Raw genomic sequence first — 20098 nt, 5'->3', positions numbered from 1 at the left:
CCTGTGTTGTCAGCTAATCGGCAGCGTTTGATTGCAGTAATTGTCAACAGCCTGAGTATTGTGCCTGGCGCCCACAAGGCAAGCTGTCTGCATCGAGCGCCACACTTGTCGTTTGGAGTCTCACCTTCTGCCATTTCCCGCTGTGAGACTGCAACAGACGCCTCTCCTTCACGGAGCGCACAGTTCCGACAGTGTGTAAACGCTGGTGACAAGACCCAGGGGAGAGCCGAGGGAGCCGGACCTCAAATTCAAGTTTATCATCATCGGACTGTCTTCATCATCGTTACGTGCTGTGTCACATCACCCAGAGGGTTGTGGTTTTGTGGAATGCTCTGCCTCAGAAGGCAGTGGAGGCCAATTCTCTGGATTCTTTCAAAAAAGAGTTAGATAGAGCTCTTAAAGATAGGGATATGAGGAGAAGGCAGGGACAGGGTACTGATTGTGGATGATCAGCCATGATCACAGTGAATTTACTGCTGGCTCGAAGGGCTGAATTGCCTACTCCTGCACCTATTGTCTGTTGTCTATTGTCATATCACGTGGGCGGTCACGGTCCTTCCGTGACCGTGATTGTTCTCGGCGAATTTTTCTACAGAAGTGGTTTGCCATTGCCACCTTCTGGGCAGTGTCTTCGCAAGACGGGTGACCCCAGCCATTATCGATACTCTTCAGAGATTGTCAACGGTCGCATAACCAGGACTTGTGATCTGCACCGGCTGCTCCTACAACGATACACCACCTGCACCCATGGGTCCACGTGACCCTGATCGAGGGGCTAAGCAGGCGCTACCCATTTGCCAAAGGGTGACCTGCGGGCTAGCAGGGGGAAGAGGCACTTCCTCACAGCCCCTTTGCTGGAGACAAACCTCCACGGCAACACACACAAAATGAAACAACATTCCTCCGGACCACAGTGCACCCACACGACACCCATCACACACACAGCACCTGAAGCAAAATATTGCCGTTAAGACGATAATAAAATATAATTCAACATGCATGCAGCGTGTAACGCGGGTTAAGGAGTGAACAGCCCAGTGTCCTAGTTCTGGGACCGCGATGGTGGCAGGGTCTGCGACGCAGCAGCACAGCAATCAGACACAAACCATGCAGCCAGGCCATTCGGCCCATCTGTTCTGTGCTGTGGGAACACCTGGGCGAGAACCCAAGCGGTGACGAGGAGAACGTGCATGTTTCACACAGACAGAGCTGCAGGTTGGAATCGAACCGGAACTCTGTGGGTTGAGAGACTGCGAGTCTGCCCTCTGTGCTACCCGATTGATGTGACTTCACAACATGTGCGGCCCGATGTCTCTCACGGACAGTGATGTGATGTAACATCACTCGTGTGCGTGTGTCTGTGTCTGCGTGTGGCTCTGTGTGTAAGATGTGTGTGCCAGTGTGGTTTGGGCCCAGACCCCTCTAATCAGGGGTTCCCAAACTTTTTATGCCAAGGATAATAATATTAACCGAGAGGTCTGTGGACCCCCGATTGGGAACCCCTGATCTAAACCTTTCCTATCCATGCAGCTGTCCGAGTGTCTTTTAAATGTTGTTAAGAAATGTGCCTCAACCACTCCCTCTGGCAGCTCATGCACCTGCAGCCTATCTGTGTCCCTCCTGGTTCTATACACCTCTTAAGGTCATTCCTCAGTCCCCTACACCCTATCTGTGTCCCTCATGGTTCTACACACCTCTATAAGGTCACCCCTCAGTCCCCTACACCCTATCTGTGTCCCTCATGGTTCTACACACCTCTATAATGTCACTCCTCAGTCCCCTACACCCTATCTGTGTCCCTCATGGTTCTACACACCTCTATAATGTCACTCCTCAGTCCCCTACACCCTATCTGTGTCCCTCATGGTTCTACACACCTCTGTAAGGTCACCCCTCAGTCCCCACATCCTATCTGTGTCCCTCATGGTTCTACGCACCTCCATATGGTCACCCCTCAGTCTCCTACACCCTCTCTGTGTCCCTCCTGGTTCTATACACATCTATAATGTCACCCCTCAATCCCCTACACCCTATCTGTGTCCCTCATGGTTCTACACAGCTCCATAAGATCACCCCTCAGTCCCCTACACCCGATCTGTGTCCCTCATGGTTCTACACACCTCTATAAAGTCACCCCTCAGTCTTCTACACCCTATCTGTGTCCCTCATGGTTCTATACACCTCTATAAGGTCACCCCTCAGTCCCCTACACCCTATCTGTGTCCCTCATGGTTCTATCCACCTCTATAAGGTCACTCCCTCAGTCCCCTACACCCTATCTGTGTCCCTCAAGGTTCTACACACCTCTATAAGGTCACCCCTCAGTCCCCTACACCCTATCTGTGTCCCTCATGGTTCTATACCCCTCTATAACGTTACTCTCTCAGTCTCCTACATTCCAAAGAATAAAGCTGTAGCATGTCCAACCTCTCAGTATAACTCAGTCCCTCGAGTTCTTCTTCCTGTCCAGGTGCTGTTCATCTATCTGCATCCTCGGGCAGCTGGTTCCTCTGTATCTTCTGAGCAGTTCTGTGGACCTCCCTACAGAAAAGATATCAATAAGATTGAAAGAGTGGAGAGATTGAGGGGAGGTTTGATGGAGGTGTACACAGTTGTGGTTAAATGCATGCAGGGTTTTCCACTGAGGTTGGGTGAAACTAGATCTGGAAGGCAGAGGTGAAACTGAGTTTATTGGCTCCTGTATGTGTATGGGGCAGCAGGGAACAGGCCATTCTGCCCAACATATCGAAACTGACCTGCTGGGTAGGTGATTGGTGTAGTGTTGCTCCATGGTAACCCTGCCTTTGGCATTGTTCAAAGTCAATTTATTATCAAAGGACATGTACATCATCATAGAGGTTCATTCCTTGTGGGCATCCATAGCAAATACACAGAAACACAATAGAATCCAAAAAAAGATGAGCATACAACCAGTGTGCAAAGGACAATAAACTGGGCAAAGGAATATAATAATCATCATCAATAAATATCAAGAACGTGAGATGAAGAGTCCTTGAAGGTGAGTCCATAGGTTGTGGGAACAGTTCAGTGATGCGGCGAGTGAAGTTATTCCCTTTGGTTCAGGAGCCTGATGGTTGAGGGGTAATAACTGTTCCTGAACCTGGTGGTGTGGGTCCTGAGGCTCCTGTACCTCCTTCCTGATGGTTGAGGGGTAATAACTGTTCCTGAACCTGGTGGTGTGAGTCCTGAGGCTCCTGCACCTCCTTCCTGATGGTTGAAGGGTAGTAACTGTTCCTGAACCTGATGGTGTGGATCCTGAGGCTCCTGTACCTCCTTCCTGATGGGTGAGGGGTAATAACTGTTCCTGAACATGGTGGTGTGAGCCCTGAGGCTCCTGTACCTCCTTCCTGATGCTAGCGGCGAAGAAGAGAGCGTAACCTGGATGAGGAGGGAGGAAGAACAGCAGGATGAAGACACACAAGGCTGCAGATACTGGAAATATGGAGCAAAAGACCAAGGCACTGGAGAACTCAGTGGGTCAGGTAGCATCTGTGGGGGCAGATGGACAGTCGACATTTCGGGTCGAGACCTTTCCTCGTGTCTAAAAGAATAGAGATGGGGTAGTCGGTATCAAGAAGTGAGAGGAAGGGGTGGGAAAAGGTTGGACAGGTGTTGGGTGAATCCAGGAGGGAGGAGAGTGATAGACAGATAGAAGAGGGAGATGGAGACAAAAGAGGGCTGGAGATGTCACCCTCACCTCCTATCATCTGTTATTATTCTGCCTCTTCCCTCCTCCATCTACATATCATTTTCCAAAATGATTCATTTGGGAGGTTGCAGGGTTAACAGAATACAGGGTTAATTGCAGGATTTTTGGCAGTGTGGAGAAACAGAGGATCTTGGGCTGCACATTGATAGATTCCTGTAATTTGCCGCACAAAGGTGATAGTGTGGTTAAGAAGGTGTGTTTGCCTTCATTAATCAAGGAATTGAGTTCAACATTTGCAAGGTAATGTTGCAACTCTATAAATCTCTGGTTAGACCACACTGGGAGTATTGTGTTCAGTTCTGGTCACCTCATTATAGGAAGGATGTGGAAGTTTCAGAGAGAGTGCAGAGGAGATTCACCAGGATGCTGGCTGGATTACAGAGCATGCCTGGTGAGGATAGGCTGAGTGAGTTAGAGCTTTTCTCTCTGGAGTAAAGGAGGATGAGAGGCGACTTGATAGAGGTGTACAAGATGATAAGAGGCATCGATCGAGTGGACAGCCAGAGACTTTTTCCCAGGGTGGAAATGGTTAATACAAGGAGACATAAGTTTAAATTGGTTGGAGGAAAGTATAGGGAGGACGTTAGAGGTGGGTTTTTTATACAGAGAGTGGTGGGTGTGTGGAACGCCCTGGCAGGGGTGGTGGAAGAGGCAGATACATTATGAGGCTCTTAGTTCAGCACATAGATAATTTAAAAAATTGGGTTGGATTGATTTTAGGGTAGGCTGAAGGGACTGCACTGAGCTGTAATGTTCTTTGTTAGCCTCTGCTCACCTAGATCCACCTATCACATGCCAACCCTTTATCACCCCTTGTTAGACCACCCTGGTCTGGTGCAGACCCCCGACATGAAAGCTCGGCCGAACCTCAGTCTCCACAAGTGCTGCCTGACCCTCCGGCGTTTATCCCTCTGCGGATTCCTGGAGTCGTTGCCAGTGTTCCAGAGCAGGTTATTAACACTGCCGACGTTGATTTAGAAACACTTAACGTACGTGGGACCATGCTGAGTGACACAGGTGCCAATGATTAAGCTTAATTTTTAGGGTTTCTTTTCTTTGCACTAATTTACGGTAATTAAATCCACAGTAATTAGCTGTCATTGGGATGCAAATGAAGGCACAAAGTAACTGAAGTGGCTTTTCCTGCAATTCATTCCCAACGCTCCTTGAATATTTCAGAGGTACCTTTTTATAGCCGGAATTGTGGGTTTGTTTAAAATCGCAGCAGAACTTCTCAGTCATTCCCTCTGCAGCGCATTCTGTATGTACGGTCCTGACCCTCGCTTATCTGCAGGAAAGATCTCAATATGCTCTTGTCACCTACCTGCAGGAAGATATCAATAACTTGAAAGAGTGCAGAGAAAATTTACAAATGTTGCCGGGACTTGAGGACCTGAGTTATAAGGAAAGGTTGAACAGGTTTGGAATTTATTCCTTAGAGCGTAGGAGAATGAGGGGAGGTGTACAAAATTATGAGGGGCATAGATAGGGTGAATGCATGTAGACTTCTTCCACTGAGATTGGGTGAGATTAGAGGTTATGGGTTGAGGGTAAAAGGTGAGATATTTAAGGTGAAAAAGGGTCTAGTGCTTTCTTGGCATATATGACAAATAAACTCTTCTTGGACTTCTAGCCAGGTACAGCTATCGATTATAAATGACGTTTTGATTACAAAGTCTGCCATCTTCATCAGAGATGATGTCTGGGCATGTCTATTCCGGAGATATCTATCCCCAAAGTCCACCCCTCCTGATTGGTTAGTCCTCATCCAATCAGCTTTCCCCTGTCCCACCTTGTTTACAATCGAATTCCAGTTCTTACTTCGAGTGAGACCTTTGTCTTTGTTAAAATTCTTATTCTCAAGTTTTATTTCAATGGCTTCCTTCACCAGCCGGTCCCAAAAGCCACTGGTGTGGCACGGTAGTTTTGCGCTGTTAGAGTCAATCCTGCGGCCATTGCGAATGCAGTGTTCTGCTACCACTGATTTCTCCAGGTAATCCAAACGGATACACTTCCTGTGCCCCTTGATGCGGGTTTCCACTGTGCGTCCCGTCTGGCCGATATAGGCTGCTTCGCATCAGTGGGGAACTTCTTCACTCAGAGGGTGGTGAGGGGGTGTGGAACGAGCTGCCCCCGGAAGTGGAGGATGTGGGTCCCATTTCGACACTTAAGGGAAATTTGGATTGGTACATTGTGGAACGGGAATGGTCTGGGTGTGGGCCGACAGGACAGGCAGAGTAATAATTTAGCACCGACGAGATGGGCTGAAGGGCTGTAGTGTTCTTTGACATTGACTCTACACAGACCACTTTCGAGATCTCTCCAACTCCTGTTCTCAATATTATCTTTCTTTAACTTTCCACAGTTTGTCTTAATTTGCTCATTAGTTGTCTGTCAATCTTTTAGATTAGATTAGATTCAACTTTATTGTCATTGTGCCTAGTACAGATACAAAGCCAATGAAATGCATTTAGCATCTGATCAGAAATACAAAGAATAGTGTTATTTACAAAATAACTGCAAATAAAAAAGTGCTACAGCACACAAATATAAAAGTACTGAGACAGTACAATACTGCTTAGCGCTGTGATGTGAGGTTCAGCAGGGTCACAGCCTCAGGGAAGAAGCTCTTCCTGTGCCTGCTGGTGTGGGAGCGGAGGCTCCTGTAGCGCCTACCGGAAGGGAGGAGAATAAAAAGTCCATGGTTAGGGTGAGATGCATCCCTGATAATGCTTCTCGCCCTGCCCAGGCAGCGTTTACGGTAGATGTTCTCAATGGTGGGCAATTGGGTGCCGATAATCCGCTGGGCAGTTTTCACCACACGCTGCAGTGCTTTGCGGTCCGATACGGGACAATTGCCATACCACACTGAGATGCAGTTGGTGAGTATGCTCTCAATGGTACAACAGTAAAGGTCCATCAGTATCCTGGGACAGAGGTGAGCTTTCTTCATGCTCCGCAGGAAATAAAGGCGCTGTTGCACCTTTTTGATCAGGATGGAGGAGTTCAGGGACCAGGTGAGATCCTTGGAAATGCGGACACCAAGGAACTTGAAGCTTTGTGTGTAGTTTTTCGTAAGTTCTACTTTCCTGTAAATGCCTGCCAGAAAATGAATCTCCGGGGAGTACATGCGGATTATATACGTACCTCAACAAAAAATTTGCTTTGACTTTGAAGAAATTGTCCATCAGGTCCTCTTTAAATCTCCAACCCCCACCCCAAATTGTCCTCTCTTGTCCCCAACTCTTCCCTATGAAAATGACTGTGAGTGTTCTCCGTGTCAATAACTCAGTCCCCCGAGTCCCGGCAGAAACTCCGTAAATCACCTCTGCTCTCTTGCCAACACAGTGGCCTCTTTCCTATAACAGGACGGCCAAACGCGAAGGCAATACGCCAGGTACATCTCATACCTCTGCAACGCGACGTCCCAGTTCCCGTACAAAATGCAGGAGGAACTCAGCAGGCCAGGCAGCACTGGTGGAAGTGAATAAACAGTCGACATTTCGGGCCGAGACCCTTCTTCGGACTGAGAAGGAAGGCGGGGAGACGGCGGAGTAAAAAGGTGGGGGGGGGGAGGGGAAGGAGGATAGCTGGAAGGTGGTGGGTAAAGGCTGGAGAGGAGAGGAGAGTGAACATCAGAGACAGGGACCCCGGGGGAAGTGATAGGCAGGTGAGAAGAAGTAAGAGGCTAGAGTGGAGAGAGAAGAAGAGGGGAGGGGGCATTTTGTTTTTTACGGGAAGCAGAAATCAATATTTGTGCCATCAGGTGGGAGGCTACCCAGATGGAATATGAGGTGTTGCTCCTCGACCCCGCGGGTGGCCTCATCCTGGCACAGAGGGGTCCCCGGACTGACACGTGGGACCACGTACTCTGTGAAGGGCAGTATTGCGGAGGCCCGTCTGCCTGCGATGTCACTTTCAGAATATGGGCAGTGAATGATCTGGTGTTTGTGTATGTTGGATGAGGCTGGGCATGTGGAGAGAGGGGCTGGAAAGAGCTTGTGGAGAAGAGCTCTAACGTAAGGTAACATATTCCCACTAGACCAGGGGTTCCCCACCTGGGGTCTACTGTCCCTCAGTTGATGGTAGGGGTCCATGGCATAAAAATGGTTGGCAACCCCTGCACTACACACTGACAGTTCTGCATAAAAGCAAGTCAGAGGTAGTTTCTTAGACACAGAGAGTGTTTCAATGTTTTGATATAGATGTGACAACTGAAGGTCGTCTTTAAAATCCGTGTCTCTGACAGCTTCCCAGATTTCTTTATTTCTGCTCCTGCATTAGTCGGGAACATGTCTAGTCCTCCACTGGATGATAATAAAGTTGGGTGAGGCAGAGACAGCGAGGGCGGTTGGCAACTTTTTCCCCAGGGTCAACATGTCTTATACGAGAATGCGTGCATTTAACATGAGAGGGGGAAAGTTGAAAGGAGTTTCCACAGGTAAGGGAGACGAGAACTGGGGGACATAGGATCAAGATTCTGGGGAATAGATTTGGGATGGAGATGAGGAGGAACTGCTTTTCCCAGAGAGTGGCGAATCTGTGGAATTCTCTGCCCAGGGAAACAGTCGAGGCTGCCTCATTAAATAGATTTCAGACACAGTTAGAGAGATATTTACATCGTAGGGGAATTAAGGGTTATGGGGAAAAGGCAGGTAGGTGGCGCTGAGTTTACAGACAGATCAGCCATGATCTTATTGAATAGCAGAGCAAACTCGATGGGCCGAATGGCCAACTCCTGCTCCTCGTTCTGATATTCTGGTGTTCTCCTTAAAGCTGTCCACCTATCTGCAGGAAAGCGAAGGTGGTGATAAACCCAGCCTGATGTCCTCACAACCTGCGGTGGCTGAGAGATGGCTGTAGGATGCAGGAGCAGAATCAAGCCATCAGATCTTGATTCCATCACGGCTGATGTTTGATCAACAGCATTGTCCTGCCTTCACCCTGTAACCCTTAACCCCTAACCCCCGAACCAATCATGATCCTATCAACCTCCGTTTTAAATATACCCAATGATTTGGCCTCCACAGCCGCCTGTGGCAATAAATTCCACAGATTCACCAACCTCTGGCTAAAGAAATTCCCCTTCATTTCTGTCCTAAAAGGACATCCCTCTATTCTGAGACTGTGCCCTCTGGCCCTGGACTCCTCCCCTACAGGAAACATCCTCTCCACATCCACTCTATCTGTGCCCTCTGGTCCTAGACTCCCCACTATAGGAAACATCCTCTCCACATCCACTCTATCTGTGTCCTCTGGTCCTAGACTCCCCACTATAGGAAACATCCTCTCCACATCCACTCTATCTGTGCCCTCTGGCCCTGGACTCCTCCCCTACAGGAAACATCCTCTCCACATCCACTCTATCTGTGCCCTCTGGTCCTAGACTCCCCACTATAGGAAACATCCTCTCCACATCCACTCTATCTGTGTCCTCTGGTCCTAGACTCCCCACTATAGGAAACATCCTCTCCACATCCACTCTATCTGTGTCCTCTAGTCCTAGACTCCCCCACTATAGGAAACATCCTCTTCACATCCACTCTATCTGTGTCCTCTGGTCCTAGACTCCCCCACTATAGGAAACATCCTCTCCACATCCACTCTGTCAAGGCCTTTCAATATTTGGTAGGTTTCATCATGTGACTCCAAGTACCCCAAAACCACATGCTTGGTAATGGACTCCCAACATCTTCCCAGCCACTGAGGTCGGACCAACTGGCCTATAATTTCCTTTCTTCTGCCTCACTCCCTCCCTTAAAGAGTGGAGTGACATTTACAATTTTCCAGTCCTCAGGAACCTCGCCAGGATCTAGTGATTCTTGAAACATTAGACGCTGTCAGCTCATGATGATCGGGTCACTGCAGCCCTGTAATTAAACGCTCCTGTAATTGGATCTGATCTGGAGGTTTTGCCACAGTGTTTACCGAGGGAATGTAAGTGGGTGTCCCCGTGTGGTTGCCATGACAGCAGGCAATTAAAACCACGGTGGAGCTGGAATTGTGTGGTTCGCACTGCGCAGATAAGTTGGTCATTACCTGCCCTCTGTTGGTGGATTTGTTTCCATGGAAACAGAGTGGTACAGCACAGAACCAGGCTATTCGGCCCATCTTGACCATGCTGGCCATGATGCCACTGTAGTCTACTTCCACTGGTCCATGTTTGTCCCGTATCTCCCTAACCATTTTCTATCCACGTTCCTGTCCAAATGTTGTTGATGTCCCTGCCTCAACTACTCTCCTTGTCTGCTCAGGTCTCAGGTCTCTATTAAATGAGGGGGATCTCCCTGAATCCTGTCAAGTGTTGAAAGGAAGTTGACAAAAATGGTCCAGGATTGAAAGGCTTCTGGCCTGTACTCAATTCTGTCATCCAAATCATTGACATATCATGTGAAAAGACACATCACAGACCCCCGTGGAACACCACTAGTCACCGGCAGCCCACCAGAAAATCAGAAGGATGGGTTGGGGGGAAATCTCATTGAAACCTATCGAATATTGAAAGGCTCTGATAGAGTAGATTTGGAGGCGGTGCTTCCTATGTTGGAGAAGTCGAATACTAGAGGACAAAAGCCTCAGAATAGAGAGGTGTCCATTTAGAACGGAGATGAGGAGGAATTTCTGTAGCTGGAGAGTGATGAATTGGGGAATTCATTGCCACAGGTGGCTGTGGAGGACAAGTCTTTGGGTGTATTTAAGGCAGAGGTTGATAGATTCTTGATTAGCCAGGGTATGAAAGGATACGGAGAGGGGGAATGGGGAAGGTAGGAGATTGGGAAATGAATCAGCCATGATGAAATGTTGGAGCAAACCCGATGGGCCAACTGGCCTAATTCTACTCCTATATCTTATGGTCTTTTGGTTTTAAATCTCTCCCCCTCATCTTAAACCTATTCCCTCCAGTCCCTGATTCCCCTACTCTATGTGTGTTCACCCTTCCTGGGTTTATACACCACTATGAGGCCAAGCTTCAGTCTCCTGCACTCCATGGAATCGAGTCCCAGCCGGCATAAGCTCTCCCCTATTGCTCAGCGCCTTCAAAGACTGGCAACGTCCCTGTAAATCTCCTCTGCAAGGTCACCTCTGTAAATCTCCTCTGTAAGGTCACCTCTGTAAATCTCCTTTGTAAGGTCATCCCTGTAAATCTCCTCTGTAAGGTCATCCCTGTAAATCTCCTCCGTAAGGTCATCTCTGTAAATCTCCTCTGTAAGGTCATCTCTGTAAATTTCCTCCGTAAGGTCATCCCTGTAAATCTCCACTGTAAGGTCATCTCTGTAAATCTCCTCTGTAAGGTCACCTCTGTAAATCTCCTCTGTAAGGTCATCCCTGTAAATCTCCTCCGTAAGGTCATCCCTGTAAATCTCCTCCGTAAGGTCATCCCTGTAAACCTCCACTGTAAGGTCATCTCTGTAAATCTCCTCTGTAAGGTCACCTCTGTAAATCTCCTCTGTAAGGTCATCCCTGTAAATCTCCTCTGTAAGGTCATCCCTGTAAATCTCCTCCGTAAGGTCATCTCTGTAAATCTCCTCTATAAGGTCACCTCTGTATATCTCCTCTGTAAGGTCATCCCTGTAAATCTCCTCCGTAAGGTCATCTCTGTAAATCTCCTCTGCAAGGTCACCTCTGTAAATCTCCTCTGTAAGGTCATCCCTGTAAATCTCCTCTGTAAGGTCATCTCTGTAAATCTCCTCTGTAAGGTCATCCCTGTAAATCTCCACTGTAAGGTCATCTCTGTAAATCTCCTCTGTAAGGTCACCTCTGTAAATCTCCTCTGTAAGGTCATCCCTGTAAATCTCCTCCGTAAGGTCATCTCTGTAAATCTCCTCTGTAAGGTCATCTCTGTAAATTTCCTCCGTAAGGTCATCCCTGTAAATCTCCACTGTAAGGTCATCTCTGTAAATCTCCTCTGTAAGGTCACCTCTGTAAATCTCCTCTGTAAGGTCATCCCTGTAAATCTCCTCCGTAAGGTCATCCCTGTAAACCTCCACTGTAAGGTCACCTCTGTAAATCTCCTCTGTAAGGTCATCCCTGTAAATCTCCTCTGTAAGGTCATCCCTGTAAATCTCCTCCGTAAGGTCATCTCTGTAAATCTCCTCTGTAAGGTCATCCCTGTAAATCTCCTCTGTAAGGTCATCCCTGTAAATCTCCTCCGTAAGGTCATCTCTGTAAATCTCCTCTATAAGGTCACCTCTGTATATCTCCTCTGTAAGGTCATCCCTGTAAATCTCCTCTGTAAGGTCATCTCTGTAAATCTCCTCAGTAAGGTCATCTCTGTAAATCTCCTCAGTAAGGTCATCTCTCAGACCTCAACACCCCATCGAGAACAAACCCAGCCTGTCTGACTTCCCCTAATCGCTGCAGCTCTCCAGTCCAAGGAACGTCCTGAATGAGGGACCTCATCGTGTGTAAGTGTGTGTGTGTGTGTGTGTGTGTGTGTGTGTGTGTGCGTTGCTCAAGACTTCCAGCAACTGCGGAATCCCTTGTGGCAAGGCAGCCCTGACTACAGTCTCCCATCACCGCAGGACTTGGATGTGTCCAGGACACAGAAACAGGTGGGAAAAATCAACACAGACACTACCTACCCAGCAAACTGCCTTTTCCAAAAGTTCCCTTCCGGAAACTTCTGTAGGACTATTAAAACAATAACTTCATGCCACCTTAAACGTTTCTTCTCCCCGGCAGTTAATCTGATCAGCCACTTTAGATAGCTCTCCGCACCCCCTCTATAACCCGTCGTGATACTGCAAACATTTTAAACCACTTTTTATAGAGCTCTTTACATTGTAAACATATTTGGTATTTATGTACATCCTAGTCCATATCTGTCCTTTTATTTTGTACATAATTCTTTCCTCTTTCCAGTTGTTGAAAGTTGTTGCATGTCACAGCCTGACCAAACCCCCCAGCTAATTCCTGATGTGTGTAAATGTGTATGGGGAATAAAGCTGATCCTTGATCCTTATCCTGGTGAAAACTATGTGCCCCATCTCTAGTGACACAGGCAAAAAGCTTGAGGAGCTCAGCAGGTGGTCAGGCAGCATCTATGGAGAGGAATATCAAGCCGACAATTCAGGCCGAGACCCTTCATCAGGACTCGAGCACTAATCTCTATTGTTCCCTGTGATGTAGACACCTTAAGACAGAGCCATTCGGTCTGTCTAGACTGCTCCGCCCTTTGATTATAAATTTACTTTGAACTCTGAACTCTGAACCCTACTTGCTCCCGAGCTCAGGGGGTCAGTGACACGGGGAGAAAGACCAAGCCGACGGCGAGACTGGGGGATTAATGCCGGCCAGTGCTCGAAAGGGGGAAGGAACCCACAATGGGCTCACCGAAACACCAGCCATCTCCTCACCCCCTCTCCCCTTTAACCCTGACCCTCACGAGTTTCCCTCTTGGGCTGTATTTGTTTACTGAGGCTTGCAGTGGGAAACGGAGACTCTTGCTTTCGGGGCTGAGGGAAATTGTGCTGAGATGCTTAATCAGTCTTAATCAGCGTTCCCTGGGAACTCTAAATATAGTGTTCATCTGTGATCTTTCAGCAGAAGATTCTTAGTAATCAAAAAAAAAACACGTAAAATACACTTGAGGAGATGTATTACTTAACGGCAATTAGGCCAGGAATTAATTTCATGGAGATGACTGCGGAGGTTTCACGCTGTTCCAGATGGAGGCTCTGAGGTTTTGGTGCGCCTGTGCACGGATGCCTAGGAGATTCCCCTGTGTGCAGTTCGTATTCGGTCAGACAGTCGGGGGAGTTGGCTGTCCCTCGGGGTAGGGACTGAGGGGGCTGGTTTCATCTTTTCTGGAAAGGAGCGTGGATTGTCAGTGTTAGAAGGTGAGATGGGGTGAGAGATGGAAAGGGAGAGGGGAAGGGAGATGGGGAGAGCAGGTGGGGGAGAAAGGGAGCGAGATGGGGAGAGAAAGGGGACGAGAAGGCAAGGGGGGGAGAGGGAAAAAAGCAGAGAGAAATGGGAGAGAGAGAAAGGGATGTTGTAAGGGGTGTAACATTAAAGTGTGTGTTAGGAGAAAGGGTGTGTCGAGCAGAGTTTGCCACGGGGAGGGGCAAGTTTGGAAGGATGTGTCTCGGGGAGGGAAGTCCATCGTGGGGAGGATTGTGTCGGGGAAGTGTGTGACGGGGACGTATGTGTCAGAGGAGTGTGTCACAGGGAGGGGTGCGTCCAGAAGGCTGTGACCAGTGGTGTTCCACAGGGGTCATTGCTGTGAATTTCGCTGTGTGAGATATGATTCTGATGAAATTGTGGATGTTCTGATCAGAAGGCTTGAAGATGGCATAAGAAATCGGCGGAGCTGTGGTTGGTGAGGCAGGCTGTGGAAGTACTCAGTAGGATCTAGACCAGTTGGAAATGTGTGCAGACAAATAGTCAATGGGGTTTGATCCAGACAAGTGAGAGCAGTTGCACTTTGGGAAGTCAAATCTATGGATAATGGTGGGACCTCGGAGACCATTGTTGTACAGAGGGATCTTGTACTGCAAGTCCATAGCCACCTGAAAATGCCAGTAGTCGTAGATCGAGTGGAAATGAAGGTGTATGAAAGTTATACATTGGTCAGATCACCCCTGGCAGAGTGTTCCATGCACCCACAACTCTCTGTGTAAAATACCTACCTCAAACGTCCTTCCTATACTTCCCACCAGTCACCTTAAAATTAAGCCCCTTTGTATTAGCCATTTCCACCCTGGGAAAAGTCTCTGGCTGTCCACTCGATTGATACCTCTTACTATCTTGTACACCTCTATCAAGTCTCCTCTCATCCTCCTTCATTCCGAAGAGAAAAGCCCGAGCTTGCTTAACTCTTCCTCATGCTCTCTAATCAAGGTAGCAGCCTGGTGAATCTCTTCTGCACCCTCTCTAATCCGGGCAGCGTCCTGGTGAATCTCCTCTGCACCCTCTCTAATCCAGGTAGCAGCCTGGTGAATCTCTTCTGCACCCTCTCTAATCCAGGTAGCAGCCTGGTGAATCTCCTCTGCACCCTCTCTAATCCAGGTAGCAGCCTGGTGAATCTCCTCTGCACCCTCTCTAATCCAAGTAGCAGCCTGATGAATCTCTTCTGCACCCTCTCTAATCCGGGCAGCGTCCTGGTGAATCTCCTCTGCACCCTCTCTAATCCAGGTAGCAGCCTGGTGAATCTCTTCTGCACCCTCTCTAATCCAGGTAGCAGCCTGGTGAATCTCCTCTGCACCCTCTCTAATCCAGGTAGCAGCCTGGTGAATCTCTTCTGCACCCTCTCTAATCCAGGTAGCAGCCTGGTGAATCTCCTCTGCACCCTCTCTAATCCAGGTAGCAGCCTGGTGAATCTCTTCTGCACCATCTCTAATCCAGGTAGCAGCCTGGTGAATCTCTTCTGCACCCTCTCTAATCCAGGTAGCAGCCTAGTGAATCTCCTCTGCACCCTCTCTAATCCAGGTAGCAGCCTGGTGAATCTCTTCTGCACCATCTCTAATCCAGGTAGCAGCCTGGTGAATCTCCTCTGCACCCTCTCTAATCCAGGTAGCAGCCTGGTGAATCTCCTCTGCACCCTCTCTAATCCAGGTAGCAGCCTGGTGAATCTCTTCTGCACCATCTCTAATCCAGGTAGCAGCCTGGTGAATCTCTTCTGCACCCTCTCTAATCCAGGCAGCATCCTGGTAAATCTCCTCTGCACCCTCTCTAATCCAGGTAGCAGCCTGGTGAATCTCTTCTGCACCCTCTCTAATCCAGGCAGCATCCTGGTGAATCTCCTCTGCACCCTCTCTAAAGCTTCCACACTGTTCCTGTAAAGAGTCGACCGGGATTGAACACAAGATTCCAAGCATGCCCTCTAGCATTTGACAGTTCGATCCTGGGGAGAAGACGCTGACTGCCTCGTCTAGTTATGCCTCTTGTAATTTTATAAACCTCTGTCAGTTCAGTGATTCAGGCACAGCTTCTTCCCCTCCACAGGAAAGCAGCATCCCTCATCAGGAGCCCCCACCACCCAGGCCATGCTCTTGTCTCACTACTGCTGTCGTACTCGATCGGACCCAATGCAATAGCAATTGTACCACAAATACACTGACACATGTAATTCTTTTTCAAACCTTTACTCTCTACTGATAGCATGCTATGGGGGAAGTTACAAACTGATCTCTCAAAAGAGTCAGTCCATACACTGCCCCCGAATTACACAATTCTCCGCAATTTATAACATTGATCAGGTAGCAGGAAATCTTACGATTACAGGTTTGGACAATATTAGAATCATTTCAATCACATGCTAATATACAATTAGATGTAAAATAATATTGGTCAGTTAGTTATAATTATTTTAAGCCAAAGCTAGCCCATCAGTTCCTCATTCGGACCCTTCCCTTTTTCTCCAGAACATTCTAGCCGTTACCTCATCCCTCCCATATTTAGCTATACCTTGAGCTGTTTCTGCAAGATCAGATAGTTCCTTATTTGAGCCTTTGCCTATCTTTAGAGAACAGTGACTATTATGTCACCGGTTGCTGGGTAAAACTTTTTTCTGACTTGTCCAAACTTGTCCAAAGCAGTAAGCTAAGGTGCTTACAAGGTGATTGATTACAAGTTAATCATTGTTCTCTGTTTTTCCCCCTGTTTACCTATCCCTTCATTCCATCACTGCCCCGGGAAGGAGGTACGGGGTCCTGGGGTTCTCACACAACCAGGTTCAGAAACAGCTATTGCCCCTCAACCATCAGGCTTCTGGACCAGCGTGAATAACTTCACTCCCACCTCAGCTCTGAACTCATTCCACAACCTACAGGCGGTCTTTCAAGGATTCCTTACATCGCGTGTTATTTATTTACTTGTTCATATTCTTGAATTGCAGATTGGTTGTTTGTCAGTATTTGTGTGAAGGTTTTGTGCTCTCCTGTGAATGCCTGCAAGAAGATGAATCTCTGGGTAGTACACGGTGACATATACATACCTTGATAATAAATTTGCTTTGAACATTTGGATCATTAGATTTCTGATCGGTCCATGAACACAAAGTATGTCTACTATGCGCTGTGCTAATGGCTTTTGGGACTGGCTGGTGAAGGAACCCATTGAAATAAAGCTAGAGAAAAGTAATTTTAACAAAGATGAAGGTCTCACTCCAAGTCAGAACTGGAATTTGATTGTTAACGAGGTGGGACAACAGAAACCTGATTGGATGAGGACTAACCAATCAGGAGGGAGGGATGACGGGGGTATAAATACCACCGGACTCGACATGCCCAGGCATCATCCCTGATGAAGGTGGCAGAGTTTGTCATCGAAACGTTGGTTAAAATCGACACCTGTACCTGGGTGGGAGCCCAAGAGGAGCTTATTCGTACATTTGTTATTGTGTATTTATTATTAAATACCTTGCAATCCTTTTATAGCACTACTTATCTTTGTAATTTATGGTAATTGTATATCTCGGGCAGCACCGTAGCAGAGTGGTTAGCACAATGCTTTACAGTTCAGGCCCATGATTAGGTTCGGATTAATTCGGAGGATTGCTGGGTGTCATGGCTGAAGGGGACAGAAGGGCCAGTTCCACGAGGTATCTCAACAACAGCAAATAAATCTTTGCTACAATAAAACATTAAATCTCAGGACACATACGTTGTAGATAATCAACCCGAGCTCTCCAACTCGGCGACTAACTCTGCCCCTCTCTCTCTCTGCAGCCAAAGAGGAATCTGTGGCCACCTTCAAGGGGATAGAGTTCTTCTGCTACGACCTGTCCCACAACCCGATCCAGAGCAGCAGCGATGAGATCACGCTCTCCTTCAAGACGCTGCAGCGCAACGGGCTGATCCTGCACACGGGGAAGTCGGCCGACTACGTCAACCTGGCGCTGAAGAATGGCGCCGTCTCGCTGGTCATCAACCTGGGCTCGGGGGCCTTCGAGGCGCTGGTGGAGCCCGTCAATGGCAAGTTCAACGATAATAACTGGCACGATGTCCGGGTCACACGCAATCTCCGTCAGGTAATGACCCCCCTGTAAACATCTCCCTCCCTCCCGGGAGACCCCCTTCCCCTCTCTCTGCCTCTCTGCGCGTTTTTGGAACATTAGTCCTGCTCAGCACAGATCGTTCATAGTGGCATTCAGTGTTTCTGGACAGATCACACGACTTCCCCAACAGAACTGGCACCTGAAGGTGGTGATGTTCATCCACTGGTGGGTAGGGTAGGGCTCAATGGGGTGGGGAGGGGAGCTGTCGGCCTGATGTTCATGGATGTGTGCAGGAGAGTGGCAACAGTGGGGGGGGGGGGGGGAGCAGGCCATTCTGCCCCTCAAACCTCTGATATTCAATACTATCTCAGCTGGTCCATTCTCCCTGCTCTCTCCCTCCATACCTCTGATTCCTTATGCCTCAACAAAGGACATAAGTCAAGTCTATTGTCATTAAACTACATAGGTGTACACTGTCAAACGAGCCGATGTTTCTCCAGAACAGGGTGTAAAGCACTGTATTACACATAAATTACAATACCTTCAGATGCATTGCGCATAGCTGAACAAAGTAAAGTGCATAAATTAAATCTTGTAGGGTACAGTACAAATTATCCGATGATACTTCGAATGCGATGTGGCAGGGAACTCCTAGCTCAGAAGCCTACTGGTCTGGGAGAAGAAGCTGTTTCCCATCCTGGCCGTTCTTGTCTTTATACTTCAGAGTCTCCTGCCTGACGGTAGAAAGTCAAAGAGGATGCTGGATGGATGGGTGGGATCCTTGATAATACCAAGGGACCTGTGTATGCAGCGCTCCTGGTAAATGTCCCCGATAGATAGCAGGGAGACCCCTGTGATCTTATTGAGTGGTGCAGCAGGAGTTGGCCATCTAGACCATCGAACCCCTTCCAGCATTCAATAAGATCACAGCCGATGTGGCCATAGACAACTCCACTTACCTGTCTCTTCCCCACCACTCCTAATTCCCCTGCTATGTAAAAATCTCTCTAACTGTGTTTTACATCTATTTAATGTGTTAGGCTTTACTGTTTCATAAGACCATAAGATATAGGAGCAGAAGTGGGCCATTCGGCCCATTGAGCCTGCTCCAACATTCAATCATGGGCTGATCCAATTCATCCAGTCATCCCCACTCCCCTGCCATCTCCCCATACCCTCTGATGCCCTGGCTAATCAAGAACCTATCTATCTCTGTCTTAAATACACCCAATGACTTGGCCTCCACAGCTGCTCATGGCAACAAATTCCACAGATTTACCACCCTCTGACTAAAGTATTTTCTCCGCATCTCAGTTCTAAAAGGATGTCCTTCAATCCCCTACTATGGGAAATGACTTTGCCATATCTAATCTGTTCAGGCCTTTCAACATTCAGAATGTTTCTATGGGATCCCCCCTCATTCTCCTGAACTCCAGGAAGTACAGTTTCTCTGGGCAGAGAATTCCACAGATTCACCGGTCTCTGGGATAAGCAGTTCTTCCTCATCTCCATCCTAAATGTACTCCCCCTATCCTTGAGGACCGGTCCCCTAGTTGTAGGAAAAGTGAATGCAGACGGTGTGTACACAGCTGAGCCCCACATACTGACGGGTGTAGTGCTGTTGTCTGTGGGATGTAGTCAGAATGGACCTGTGATCATCCACATCCTCCTCAAGGCAGGTGAGCCCTGGGCTGAAGGGATACTCAGAGTTTCTCCCCTCACAGATGCTGCCTGACTGGCCAGGAATTTCCAGCTCCTGCTGTTTGTTGCTTCAGTGCATGCTGTGTTCCCCCACCAGAATCAAGTTTAATATCACCGGCAAGTGTTAGCTTTACAACAGCAGTACAGTGCAATACAGAATAATAGAAAAAATGTTAATAACAGTAAGTATATATATTAAATAAGTAGTGGAAAAATAGAAATAAAAAAGCAGTGAGGTAGTGTTCATGGGTTCAATGTCCATTCAGACATCAGATGGCGGAGGGGAAGAGACTGTTCCTGAATCGCTGAGTGTGTGCCTTCAGGCTCCTGTACCTCCTCCCTGATGGTAGCAATGAGAAGAGGGCATGTCCTGGGTGATGGGGGTCCTTAATGATGGATGCTGCCTTTCTGAGGCATCGCTCCTTGAAGATGTCCTGGATACTACAGAGGCCGGTGCCCATGCTGGAACTGACTGAGTTTACAACTCTCTGCAGCTTATTTCATTCCTGTGCAGTAGCCGTTCCCCACCCCCCCCCCCATACCAGACAGTGATGCAGCCAGTCAGAATGCTCTCCACGGTGCATCTGTAGAAATTTGCGAGTGTCTTTGATGACATACCGAGTCTCCTCAAACTCCCGAAATCTCCCAAACTCCGTTACTGAACCAGGATCACCACCTCTGAAGCAGGCCTGGCCCCCCAGCTTCAAACTCCAACCACACTCCACTGT

General features: G+C 48.1%; 1 protein-coding gene across 21 annotated transcripts in view; it reads left to right on the top strand.

Moving 5' to 3' along the window:
• The window catches only part of LOC134339799 (neurexin-2-like), a 1323723-nt gene that overhangs the window by 355806 nt on the left and 947819 nt on the right, over positions 1–20098 (top strand). For all 21 annotated transcript variants that reach the window (XM_063036594.1, XM_063036593.1, XM_063036589.1 and 18 more), the window contains one exon: positions 17401–17702. In XM_063036594.1, the coding sequence (XP_062892664.1) occupies positions 17401–17702 (302 nt within the window). The remainder of the gene's footprint in view (positions 1–17400; positions 17703–20098) is intronic.

The sequence above is a fragment of the Mobula hypostoma genome, chromosome 30 (assembly GCF_963921235.1).
Source record: "Mobula hypostoma chromosome 30, sMobHyp1.1, whole genome shotgun sequence".
In the NCBI taxonomy this organism is placed as follows: domain Eukaryota; kingdom Metazoa; phylum Chordata; class Chondrichthyes; order Myliobatiformes; family Myliobatidae; genus Mobula; species Mobula hypostoma.
This window is presented reverse-complemented; position numbering and strand designations above follow the sequence as displayed.